This window comes from Leucopleurus acutus, assembly GCF_964270905.1.
Source record: "Leucopleurus acutus genome assembly, chromosome: 1".
Taxonomy (NCBI): domain Eukaryota; kingdom Metazoa; phylum Chordata; class Mammalia; order Artiodactyla; family Delphinidae; genus Leucopleurus; species Leucopleurus acutus.
Genome location: NC_139142.1, coordinates 126588652 through 126603207, shown reverse-complemented (window position 1 = coordinate 126603207; position 14556 = coordinate 126588652). Strand labels below are relative to the sequence as shown.

General features: G+C 32.7%; 1 protein-coding gene across 5 annotated transcripts in view; it reads right to left on the bottom strand.

Moving 5' to 3' along the window:
- Positions 1 to 14556, bottom strand: part of TCF12 (transcription factor 12) — a 383916-nt gene that overhangs the window by 51543 nt on the left and 317817 nt on the right. The window contains exon 1 of one of the 5 annotated variants that reach the window (XM_082846534.1): positions 9148 to 9421. The exons of the other annotated variants lie outside the window; for them this stretch is intronic. Within the exon in view, the coding sequence (XP_082702660.1) occupies positions 9148 to 9318 (171 nt within the window). The 5' untranslated portion in view covers positions 9319 to 9421. Of the gene's footprint in view, positions 1 to 9147; positions 9422 to 14556 lie in introns of those variants that run through there. 5 annotated transcript variants of the gene reach the window in all.

Genomic DNA, 14556 nt, shown 5'->3' with positions numbered 1-14556 from the left:
ATGGTAACCACTCACTACGTATTAGCTAATAATATCTTTCTAATTCTTATTAAGAGCAGTTACACTGCTACATATTGTGCCTGTTTAGTACTCAAACTGCTATTTCTTATAGTTTTTGTCTGACATCATCCTACTTATATACAGTTCACCCTAGATAAAAGGTTAAAAAGTCAATTTTTAGTCTTCTTGCTAGCCATGCTACTATAAGCACAGGTGTGTCTTTTTAATGGACTGGCTTTCAGGTTAGTTTCCTACTTCTTATATCCCAGAGCAGAAAACACACACTTGTGGTACCTGAAAAGTTTGGGACAAGATATATTCCTAAGAATTACCCAGAAGGATCCTAGATAGGGGATTATGCATTATACATATTAAACATATTTTTCTAGTTCGGTGCTATGACATAAAGACAGAGTTAGAATGAAAGAATTGGATATACACAAATGTGTTTGCAATGTATTAGATAGGCTGATAGGCAGGAAAAGTTTTCAGGAAAGGAATTTTGTACTTTTTTCTTTTAATCAAGTTTCAGCGTCAAAATTTAGCTTTAGCTAGATGTCCTCTGTCCCCTTTATAATATACAGATTTTTCCCAAACTATGCTGAAACCACAAACAACAAAAACGAGATGTAGAAAGAAAATACAAATGAGAATAAAATTGAGAAGACAGCATTAGAACATGTTTTTGTCACAAATGCTTATTTACTATGTATACCATCACTGATCTGAAAGTATACAATATAAAGTTCTCTAATTCTATCTAGCTTTTAGATTGAAACAGTATGTAAACCTCCCAATGATACTTATGAAAAACTCCAGTTTTGATGTGTCATTTCACACAAAAAATCTATATAATTTGTCAGTTAAAATTTATATATAATCTCCCAATATATATTTCTTTATCCTTATTTCTATTCAATTCACTATATTCCATACAAGATAAACTTACACTTTAAAAAATTTTAAATGTATGTAATTATAAAAGCAAAGAACTTCTGCTGATTTACAAAAGAACTTTTGCTGACTTTATTGATTTACAAATTGCTGTAAATAAAGGAGAATATGCTGATCAGATAATGGTTAATTGATGACTATCATGGAAAGCAAGAAAACCAAGATAAAACACACGAAGAAGAGGCTTGCCTGCTTGCCTACTCGTATGTAAAAATTTTGAAGCTGTATTGAGAACACAGGGCTCATTTTAGGGCAAAGTTGTTTTTAATGTTAGTCTCTATAAATAGACTTTGAAAAAGATAAATGGACTTTTAAAGAATAGATCTTATAAATGAAAATGGTAAAAACTCTAAATTACTATAAGTTTATCATTTATTTACTAACATAAGTTCAAAGTTTTTATCATGATAAAAATGTTCTGAAAACCATGGTTCTCAAAGAGGCCCATCTAACAGCATTTCTAACACACGACAAAAAACTTTACTTTTGGTATCTTAACCATAGCTTGCAAAAACATAGATGCAATGTTATGAAGCAGCAGTTGTGCCAGTTGCGATTTTTCAGATCAAAGAGTTCTTGCGGCAAAGCACAACTGATGTGGTCTCAAAGACTTTATTAACTCCAGATGTAGGAAAATAGTCAGCCAATTCCACAAAAAGAGCAAGTCTCTTTTAGTTACAATCAGTACTGGCCACAAATTAAAACCAGACTGCTTATGTCATCTGATCACCTGCACATAGATGCCAGTTTTTTCCTAGTTAATGATCTAATCACACATTTAAATCTTAAATATGATTTTGTATCACAACAAACAAAATTAAGAGAAAGGAATATGTGTGCTTAAGGTGATTAAAATCTACCAGGAGTCACACTATTTTAAAAAGAAACAGAAAAAGTACAATTAAGTAATTTAAGATGTTCTATTGAAATGTGGTAATTAGAAATTTTTAGAATTCTAGCCTCCATTTCAGAATGTCAGGTTCAAAGTAGGTATCATGTGCGAATGTCCTTCTTTCTCAAGTACTTAATTTTTCTCCTCCAGGAATGGAAAAGAGAGAAATTTTGAGTGTTGGGTGAACAGAACCATAACATTTACCCCAACTTAAACGAATATAACTGAAAATCTAACAGATACCTCTCCTTTCATTGTTAAGTATGTTTGAAAAGAATAAATTCACAGTAATATCTCTACTGTCCTCATCCCATCAACCCAAACTTACTTTTTAAGAGTGACAGAGTACTTCAGGGATGAATATTTACATTACTCTATACAGTGATTACACAATTATCCTTGGAATGTTTTAGCTCATAAAACCAATTGGAGTCAAGTTAGCAAAAACATTCCTTTTTTTCCTGCTTGGGTGATTCAGTTTAGTCATAGGGATCACCCCAATTCAGGGCAGTCCACTCTGTTTAGCTTTAGAGGCTGGAGGTGTGCACTGTGCTCTTGATTTCAGTGCATCCTTCCTGTAATTAATATTGGAAACATCTCTGCAAGGCAGAAGGGCATGATTTTCTGACAGTTGTTCAGCAAAGATGAAAAAAAGTAGAAGCTTCTGCTAAAAAGATATTTTTTTCTTTTTATCTTGTCACATCCAGTGATGAATTAAAAGATGATGCCATTCCCTATGCTTTTAAAAATAGATCCAAAGCCTGTGTGGTACCTGATATCTTTAAATGTTCTAAATGATGAGGAAATGAATTGGGAAATTTCTTTAGTATATGACAATAGCTCGCTAGATATCTTAATTAAGATACACTTCCACAGAAAATGAGAGGAATGCTTTAGACGGGCACTGTCCAATAGGTTTCTGTAATAATGGAAATGTACTGTATCTGAAAAGACAGTAATGTACCTTTGTCTGTACAATACAGGAGATACTCGTTACATGTGACTACTGAACACTTGAGATGTGGACAGTACAAGTGAGAAACTGAATTTTTAATTTTAATTTAATTAATTTAAATAGTCATTTGTGGCTACAAGTTACTATATTGAACAATACAGGATGAAATCACTCTTCCTTACCCACCAGTTTAAAATTAGATAAATTATTTTGGAAGAAATATTCTAGGAGTCTCATAAACTCCAAAGGCTATGAAACGAAAACCAAAACTCTTAAACATTTTGGGAACACCTTTATCTAATTTGGAAAGAAGAAAGACGGAGAAGCTTATACATTTTTCTGAACATGCTCTAACACAGAAATTATTACCGATATTTCATTATGTTTAGGCTTCTATTAGCGCTTTTGTCAAGATGGTTTGACTAGCAGTTCTCTTTAAGTTCCAATATGTTAAATACCATTAAACACTTTAATGCTAACATTAAACCTCCAATGTGTGAAAAGTTTATGCTAATAGCATAAATCATCTCCAGCATAATCTTTATCAACTTACCAAAATAATAAAGCAAAACAAAATCATTTGGCTAATTTACCCTACCATCATAATTTTAAAATAAAAATGTGATACTATATTCAGGACCATACACTGAATTTATCTCATTTTATGTAACTATATTTTGTATTAAGCAATAAAAATTTTTCAAGATCTAGCTGAGTATCTAAAACCTGACAACTAACAAACAAACAAAACAGTTCAGGTCACTGGAAAAAAAGAAAACCCCAACCCAACTCAAATTCTAGCTTTAAAATCTGTAATTAAACCTCTGGGCCACTGATTTTAAAAGTAGGCACATTTAAGGGTCAACACTCAAAAACTAAGAAAGAAAAACTAGGTAATTATTATAAGAATTTTTTAGTTACTGCTGGTCAACCTATGCAAGTTTCATACACAATAATATACATAAACAGTTTCCTTCTACCTCTGCATTTTGTGGGACCTGAATTTACTAAAAAGAGGCTGCTTAAAAAAGAGTAAGTAAAATTTCTGCTTTAAATAATTGGACTCATTGAGATAAGAGTGCTAAGTAAGTAAAAGTTAAAGAAATTTTAGATTAAGAAATTTAAATTTAACTAAAAGTTAAAGAAATTTCCTAAAAACTATTCCCTATTGATTTTTCTGATCACTTTGGATCCACTGTTTTCTATGCATACTGACCTTATGCATAAACTTGGATAAAAAGCATATCTTTAACATAAATGTCAAAATCTTAAAGTTTCTGAAATTCAGGGCTTCCCACTTTCCTGGTTCTTTCTTTAATCAAAATGAAAACCAGCACAACCCAAAAGAAAAAGACATTTAAAAATTTAAGTACATGAAATAGCAGTCTAATTTAAGAATCTCCTAATATCCAAGAATATTTAAACAAATGACAGATTTGATAAATATCTCAATGTTTTCAGTATTTTAATATTACATAAATGTAGTAAATTTTGCCGTAAAGTCCAACCTACTACTCAAGTTTTTATGGTAATTCCAAGCCTATGGGGGGGGGAGGAATATTTATATAGTTCCAGTACTAAATACTGTAAGAACTGAAACCAAAAGGCATCATAAAGCAAAATGTCTGAAGTAGGACTAACTAAGGGACACACAAGCTATCCATGAAAGATTCTTTTCATCTAATTAGTTAGCCTGATAAAAACACAACTGAAATTTCTGTAAAAGGCATAAATATACATATTTTCAACACTCATAAATAAAAGGACCAATATCTTTTCCCAAGAATTTCCAGAGAGCGATTTGGGGTGAAATAATGTAAAATTTCCTTTCTAACAACGATAAGAAAAAGAATTCTAGCTTTCAGTACAAAGCAGCTTCAAATCAATTACTACTGCTGCTGTCTAAAAAGTATAGTTGAGTAATAGTGGTTTTCATGTGTGAGAATTTCTTCTTAGGTAAGTCAAACACATTTTAATTAATCTTAACATCACTGGGCGTATTTTATCAGTTCTTTATTGTAACCAGTATCATTTTTATAAGAAGCACAAATTTTTTTCCTGAGAGATAAACCATGGAATTTTTAAGGGACTGGGTTTGAAACTTGTATGCTAGGATAATGTACTGAACAAATCAGTGAGTGTCACTTCTTTGCTATCTACATTTTTAAAATATTTAGACCCAACAATACAGCACCTGATCCCTTTCTTCAATATGTTCATGAGCTAGTGGAAAGGAACATAAATTTCCTTCTAAAAGATTAATAAACCTGACCCGTGACAACATATTCTCCTGGCAGAGGCTTAACTTCCTGGTATTTGTGTTCACTTGAATCAAGAAAAAAAGACCTTCTTGGATTCATATCTAGAATATCGTCTCATACATTTTTGATAAAGGGAAAAAAAAATCAAAGCAGATTTAAGCTAAACTCCTTGTCATCCAATGTCTTTAGCATTCTAACTTCAGAGAATGCTTAAATGACTTCATGTTTTCCTCATCATACAAATGTTAGAGTTAACCCTACTGGGCCCATAGCCAGCCTGGAAATTCGAGTTAATTAATTATATACTTTCCTCTCTCATGTTAATTAGCAGTAAATCCCCAACGGAACAGAAATGTAGCTCTATATACTCTCATATTGGTTTCTGTGCTTTTATTAACTGAAAATGTTTATCTGAAAAATAAATCTTAGAAGTATTTACAACGCAATTTTAGCTACTTGCTGCTCTAATTCTTATGATAATACAAATTATGTGGGGAGGCAGGTGCCAAAACCATGGCTATACCAATTTTCACTACTACGAGTTCTATTAGAAGAGGCCTTCTAATTTCCTGCATTTAAAAACATATCTAGGATAGTTTTAAGTTCTTCATCTTAAATAGAAACTAGTAAAAAGCTGCTTGACTGACCATATCAATTAGCATTCATAAAATTGTAAGTCTGATCATACATGCAAAACATATTTATTTGTAAGAATGGCCTAGTGTTTTTCTCAGTGACATTTTCTTTCCAACGGAGTACTTTGATACAACCAGTACCAAGGATAAGTGAAATCTGGCCCTCTGCTATGGAGACTAGTTTACTTGTCCTTGGATGATAGAAAAGAGAAAACCTGCTCTTAGGAGACAGACCTGGGTTCAGTTCTGGCCTCAATATTTAACTAGCAGGGTGGGGCTTAAACAAGTTACCTAACTTCCCAGCACCAAGTTTTCCTTACTTATAAAAGGAGGCTAGTAACAGCTAAATGACAGAGTGGTTATGAGAATTAAATGAGGTAAACATAAAGTCCCCAGCATAGTTCCTGACACAGAGTAGCCCTTATGATCATGTTAGTTCCTGTCTCTTCTTTCCCAGATTCCATACAAAGAAGGTGAATATTCAAAATGTGTTTCTAAGCTTGAGTTTTAAAACTTGGATTTCTGTGTTGTCTCTAGTAATAAAATAATCCCCTGAAATAATGAAAAGAGCATCATGCCTGTACTTGCTGCAATTTTTATACCTGGAACACTTTATAGCATCTTCAGTTCAAGGCCTAGAAAATGGAGGCTGATGAGATAGGTGAAGAGAACAGGAATCCTCTCCTCCCAAAACTTTCCTTCCTTTACCTCTAAGACTTTCTACCTTTCTGCATAAAGGACACAATTGAGTCATATCAATGAGAAAACTGAGTGCAGGCCAAGTTCTTTATAAGTAAGGAATCTCAGAAATCCATTATTCCTTGCTATTTTTCAAAGTTCAAAAAAATAGATAATATTCAAAGTGATTTTAAGTCCCCTATTTATCATAAACACATATTAATATCTTATAACATGGTACATAATACAGCTACACAAAAGCTACATGTGATATAAAGCATTAACCCCTTCTCTTTTCTGATAGTGGGGAAAACAGGGTTAACATTTTTGCCTTTTTGCCTTTTCTTTCCTGCACATAGATGCCCAAGCCTCTTATATTTCCAACAGTACAATACGGCCACATAATCTTAAATAACAAAATATGAAAAGGCTCTTCTCTTATTAATCTCTTTTTTCCTAGAGTCTGTTCAGTCTATTTATTAAATTACCCCAAGCATCCTTAAATATATGGAAATCAACTTGAAAATTTAAAAATAAAAACCGGAAAAAAAAAAGGAAAGCATTTTCTTTAAGGCCAGTATCACTCAGGATTTCTCACTCTTTCATAATACCGTAAAAGGATCTTAAAAATGAAATCAAAATATTAATATTCAAAATATAAATCTGTCCTATCATCTTAAGATAAATTGATAAAATGGAGTTAAAGAGTAAGCTTAAATTTAACCGGTTCATTATGAGAATTATACAAAAATTCTATAACTCAAGTGAGGAAATACATTTCACTTAGACTCTGGCAACGTTAAAGTGCTACTTTTTACTATAAAGCATTGATGGGCAGACATTTCCCAATATATACAAAGATGAAGTATTTACCATAGTCTTTGGATAATATAATTACATACTATACGATTTTCTTATTGAAGAGTTAGAACAATAATAAACTAGATGTGGTAAAAGTAAAACACATATAAGACTAAGGGCTTATGATACAGAGGACTAAGAAAATATATCATCCTTTACGCATTTTTCAAGAACATAAAAGTCACCTTTGACCTATATCAAGCACAGGCTATCAACTTTCAGGCTACACTTTTCTAACATACCAGCCATGTCATCTACCGTAAGCCTGGAAATACTTAATACGATCAAAGCTGTTCCCCACCCCTCCACCCCTAAATGTAGAACAAAGAGAAATGCTGTAATAGAGTGATCTGTGCTCTTGAAAGAATAAAATCTAAACTCAATCTGAGTTATAGTCTCTCTGCTTCAGGGGTCCTGTATGATTAATTTTACTAAACTTGCACACACACCATTTTCAAACAGATTATTTCACTTAGAATAGGACATAAAAGAAAAAATTTTCACATTTGAAAGACAGTTGCCAAGGAAATTACATAGAGATCAAGTTATTTCACTTATACCACCCATCTAAACCTACCTCTCACATCCTCCAAAGCTCTGTTTATATGGCTAGTGTGAACACATACTTTTTAATGAGTTTAAGGATATTTTGGCTTGATTGTCATCTAGTAAGAAAGCTTACTGAAAAGTTAAGAACCAAATGCTAACGAAGTCCAAAGAGGCCTTACCAAAGCAGTCAGAGAACGAAAAAGCGCTTTCATTAGTTCTCACGTACACTGTTTAAAGTCATATGCTACTTTAAAACATTTTCAAGTGATAAAAAGGGAAGGGACCAACATAACTGACTGTATACCTATTTTAGGAAAATGTGATTAATTTTTTTTATAACTTCAAACATTAACATTAAAAATGCCTCTACTCCTGACCAAAAAAAATTGCTAAAGTCATTTACGTATTTAATAAAACACCTGAGCTAATACACTGTTTTGGAAAAATTGAGGAGGAAAATACTGTATTCCTGACATAAACCCAAGATTGCTATTCACTAGTATAACATTTTTATGTTTATCAACTATCTTATAAAGATAAGTCCTATTGAATATTCCAGAAGTTCACCTTCTTTTTAGAATACACAAAATCTTCTGACTTAAAGATATTTTTGTAGAAACATACTAAGTAATTAATACTGAGTAATTAATTTAAAAAACAGAGAAGTTTTACTTAGCAACACAGAAAGGTATTATTTTAAAACATCTAACCATGTGCTATAAATCGACCAGAAATACATTCTTTGGAAAATGTATAAATGCACTCTTTGAAAAATAGTGATTTATTTTATGAATCTGTACAGGGTCAAAATTCTAGTTTGATTGGAAACAGATGGTATCTGAGTAAAGTCAGGCTCCGGACCTGAAACTCCAAACAGGAAATACGGCCCTCACTAGCTGACTGCTTCCCTAATCATTCCCAGAGCTTCATACTTGTTATTTTTATGAATATCTAAGATGACTTTCATCTTTCCCTTCTATCTACAAAGCATCAAGTAATCTTCCCTCTTTCTCTCTCTCTGTTATATATGTATTTTACATGTAGATTATATGTTTACAATATAAGAAAACATTAAAACTAATGTACTTTCAAGCTCATTACTAGTAAAGACATCAGGCATTAAAAAGATGTCCCACAAATTCAAGTTTATTTTCTATATTATTTTAAAAATAAAAGCCAAAAACTATTGAGTAACTGTGTCAAAGACAACTTTGCTAACCATACTTACAAAGAAACATACAATCTTAACGTATTACAGAATATGATAAAACAAAACCTCACAGGTTTTAGTAAAAAGTAATTAATCTACCCTCCTTTCCCTTAAACCAGTTAGAAGCTATCTGAACAAAGAAAAAGACTTACCGTTTTTCCATTGTAGTAATACATCAAAGAATTGCTGCCCATTCCAGGGACAGGATAAGCACAATACATGTTGATTTTGAAAATGTTACTGTTTGCAGCTAATGCACTCAGCTTCTCTCCAAGACATACATCCACACAGCCAAACAGAGTTAAGTCTTCAGCACTATGCATCCACACATGATCTACTCAAAAGGAACTTATGCAAAATAGGACTGAACCAACTCACGGAGCAGAGAGGGAGGGTTTGTGCTGTAAGTAACCTCTTTCAATCTCTATCAAGTCCTCACACTGGTGGAGGATACCAATAAGACAAATTCTGGAATTTTAAAAAAATACAAGTCACAAGTGCTAAATAATAAAAAGTGATACAGTGTCTTGGAGATAAATAGCCCAAGGAATTATTAACATTGTCATATATATAGTATATATGTCTCTTACAAAGAAAGACAAACTGACAGATCTGCTAACCTATTTTTAGTTTAAATTAGAGCACTTGTAGCAGGGAAACCTAGCTTGCTACACCTCTAGCAACATTACCATCTGGCATGGCCTACAGTTGCTTCTAACGATGATAAACACATGATCAAGCAATCAGGAATTGGAAACACTGAATCATGTGTAACAAGAAGGATCTAAACAGTTAAGCCTTGTACAAAGTCACTTCCTGGAGAAAGCGGACCTGTCATGTAAGTACCTCTAAACTAGCTAGAACAAACCATGATTTTTTATGTTATAAAAACGGTATGGAAAGAAATTTGAAAGGAACACATTTCATGAAAAAGCTCATTCCAACAATTCAAAAAATTATCTTGAAAATAAATGATGTTTTAAAAACATAATATTTAATATAGGTTTTCAATTATAAAGCTCCTTAAATTCCTCACTCATAACACCAATTAAAAGTTTATAATGGACTGCACTTTCCTAGAATATGTACTAAGCAATTCAATAATTAAAAAGAAAAAAGAAACAAGGTTTTGTTTTCCCTTACATAAAAATATGAAAGGCTGGTATGTATAGACAAAATGTGCACTGTAGCTAATAAACTAAAAAAGATTTCTTGGAAGTCTTTCCTCCAAGTTCATTATAGTTCTTAACTAACACTTAATATATTCATATTTTTATGTTAATGTTCAAATTTCTCAAAAAGGAAAACTAATCAGTGTGGGAATAAACATCTCATAGATTTAAAAAATTCATTATACTTAGAAGTCAAAAGGTCTTAGACATTGTTTTGCCAATACTTTGTTTCTCACACACAAACATATTTCATTATTTGAAAAAATTTCAATTTGTCTTTTGGTGTGCATTCTAACCCAGAAAAACAGAATAGCAACTTTTCTTTCCTCTCATTTCCCCCCATGAAAACCTCTTTGTACTATCTCTTCTCCCTGTGCCTTGCAGGTTCTCACAAAACTGTTAATCAGAGGACAGCTCACAAGCTGCAAAAAAGGGACACATCACTTTTTTAAAGGCACCTTTCATGAAGCAGAACTGCTCTAAGGGAATATTCTAGGAATATTCTATAAGGGACCCCCAAACCCACCATTTTTATGAAAAATATTGATTAAAATATAACAATAAAATCAAATAAGACAATAAGGCCAGCTAAGTTCATAATGTTTTAAAAGCTTATGGTGTTGGAATAACAATAAAACCTCCCCACACTCTCCAGATATAGAAAAGGCTAAGCAGCAGCTGCAAAAGAACATCACTGTACAGCAGACCATTAAAATGCCAGTCTGCAGAGTGGCTTGTAACTTCCTCCCTCCTGAGAGACCACAAAGACCCATTTCAATCCTTAGAGAACTGTGTAAAAAGCGTTGACTTACAATTAACAATGCCATGCCTTAAAACCATTCAAGTAAATTTTAGTCTTTTATAGACATAGTCTCTCTCTGACAGAACAGCTTAAAAAAAAAAAAAAAGGAAAATCAACCATCCAAAATAAAGTTTCCTTTTTTCCTTAATGAATAAAAAAAACCCCAAAAACTTACTTTTAAAATAGAAATTTAGGGGACTGGGGGAAAAGTGCAGCCACAAAGCACTTCAACATTTTCTTCCTACAATCAGTAGGAAGTTCAGCTTCAACCTGAGAAAACTTTTATATATTGATTAAAAAAAATCCACCTACAGTAGTTAGGCTCCTTTCTTTGGGGCTTGCCAGAAAAGAGAGAGTACTATGATGTTTGTTAAAACAAACAGCATAATGTAAATCCAACTATGCAATCTTGGCTATTAAAGCACAATGAAAATTTGAGTATTTCATTAACAGTTCTTTATTTTCGAGGCAACTATATGGTATTCTGAAAGTGATAAACAAATATCCAAGTTTAAAAGTTCAGAGTAAAACCAGACAGTATAATACTCTTTTACTGTTCTAAAGCAGTTTATTAAGGAACTGGATAAGACTTGCTATTAAACCTGAAACCTGAACTTTGAAACATAATAGTTTCTAAGCAGAGCTGAGTAATTAATTAAAAGCTTTTGCTTCTACTTTTCATTCCTCCTCTCAGAAACACAGATACAAAATCCATACATATGCTTAAATGTAAGATGGAGCCCCCCCCCCATGTACCCAACACAATCACTTGGTATACACTACTGCCTATACTGAGGGCGGATGTAGAAACGTGAGGGAAGAGAGAAGAGGTGGGGGGTGGGTGGGCATTTACATACATATGGCATTAAATTTATTCCTCAAAAACAGCAAATCATCAAGAAAACTGGTGGTAATTTAAATAAAATAGTCCCGTATTTTACTCGTATGCTATGGTAATGTCCTTCAAGTTTGCTACTCCAAAATAACATCTTTTTGAAGTCTGCCTTACCCAAAAGAAAGTAAAACTGGTTGATGTAGACATATTTTTAACAGTTACAAATTATCTTCTATGATAAAGTCCTTTTTCTCTTCCTCAAAAATATTTTTTTAAAAAAATCTAATTTAATCTATGTAACAGCTGCAGCAGAATTTTTTTTCTTAAGCAGAATCATATTACAGGAAAAAAATGCATATAGATGGATCAAGTGCTGCTCTAGTCAATGCAGTTGTTTAATCTTTGCCTCTTTTTTTTGAAGGAACATGTCAAGGGTTAATCCTATGACTCAGTCTGACAAAACGAGTCAGCTGGAGACAGGGCCACTTTTTAAACCTGATTTCAGACAGACGTGCAGCCTGCACAGGAGCTCTGAACTGTCATGCACTTTTTATCCTGAATTGTTTCCACCCGCAATTCTACGTAATCACTTATGTGTTATTCTAAGATTATGTGATCTGACTCAATATTCATGCTACCTAGTCCAACAATCTAAAAACTCACCAACTTTTATAGCAAAATGGGCATTACTGTACACACCGGCAACATGATTAATGAAAATGTCAGAGAACCCTGAAAAAATATGACTTGGAGCCATACATCTTTTATTAGCAAACTGATTATTCCTGGTTTGAGGATTACTGCATTTCACTGATTTTAAAATATACTTCCCTGCCTTCAATAGTTCAGGATGTGATGTTTATTGCCATTCCAACAATCATCAAGCACAGACCTAAACTAGATAAGAAAAAGCTATGATGTGTTTTGCCTAAGCAATTTACTTCTTTCCAGAAGATTTAGGAAAAAATGTTTCCAAAAAACCTACTAGGTAGAGACCTTCTGGCAACTTCAGTTTAAATTCCAGGCCCTTATTTCCTTCTTATTTTTCTGTTGACTGGGAAACAGATCATCCTTGGAGAGCTATGCAAAATTTCCTGGGGTTACCCATGCAATATTTTAATTTATTTTATTAGCTCTTCTTTATCCCTGATATTTGGATTGCTATAACTCTCAAATCTGTTTTTTAAACTATCTTAAACACGAATGTTTCAAGAGTGACTTAAAATTCTAAAAAAATTTTAAAAGAAAATTTAAATTTAACTGAATTACACATCTTGAATTAATTAATTAATAAAGGCCAGTTAGTGGTTAATATTATTGTACATTTTTCTAAAATAAGCAGGCAACATTCCAGTCTCCCAAAAGGCCAAAAGATCTGGCTGGAAAAGTAAATCTAAAACCCACTCATAGGATTCCTCATGAAAAGTTTCAACATTATTTTTAAGTGAATCAATTCCTGGAAAATAAGACTTTCAGAGAGAAAAACAAAGCTAAACAAAGTTCACATGTGAATAATTCCACAAATGAACTCTATATATTCCTGCTTTACGAAACTCAGTAAATAACTAATACGTTATTGGTTGCAAGGGAGGTGCGGGGTGAGGATAGTTTTAAGAGGATAATAAATAAGAGAATCTACAAGTAGGAAGATACAAAAGCAAAAGCAAAAATGTCTCCTCTTCCTTATTTAGCATGCAGAAAGATGACTAGTAAATGAATACTGTCTCCTAAAGGCGCAGTAAGACACCAAAAAATTCCAGGTATTATATCTGAACATTATATTGCAAAATTTTCTAGTATATGCTGCTTTGTAAATAAAGTCACTCCTAAGTGTTCAGGAAGTTGGTCTTCTGGTCTTTTTCTAATATTTAGAAATATTATTTTTCTCACAATTTAGAAAATTTACTTTTGCAAAAAATAAAGCAAGAATATAAAACTCTAGTGAAATAATGCATCCCTCTCAAACCGATCCACTAACAATCAGTACCTATTATTTAAACATAATAATGCTATTTATCTGAAATCATATAATGCATCTTCTAACTCAACAATATTACTCTCATCTATCTTGCTGATAACTAATCAATCAGTAAAAAGGCTTCCAAATACTGTCTTTCCACTGTATGAAAAGATGAAAAATCAAAGACCTGGTTTTCTGATCTTTCCTCAGGTGATATTTTGAAAAACTGGTTCCAATTATGCCTTAGTTGTGAGTACCTAAATCCTAGCCAAACCAATAATCAGAGTTATATTACAGATTGGTCTGAAAACTGGTACACAATTTACTTGGATATTGATTGGAAATGAGGAGCAACCACCCCCCCCCCACCACTTCTCAGTAAAATTCATGCTAAAGTTCACAAATCACATCATCTGTCTCAGACATAGAACATCAGATTTCTTATCATCTCTTTACAAAAATCTCAAGCCTAACATGTGTTTTAGAAATGCTTAATGCTTAGCAAAATAGAAAACACCTATCTGTATAGCCAATGTAAACAGTCAGCTGTATAAACTGCATTTATAGGGCAAAAGAACACTTGTTTAATTCCCCTTTTGACAACCATATGACCAAAATGAGGATGTGTAAAAACAGCCATACCTCCTGGAGGAGAAAAGCAGATAAATCTCTTTCTGAGGTAACTAAATAGTATCCCTCTGACATCAACATGAACAGAACTGACAGATCATACAAAGCTTCTAAAAGGCAATCATTAAATACCCCTTCAAACAAGATAGAACTGCCACTACT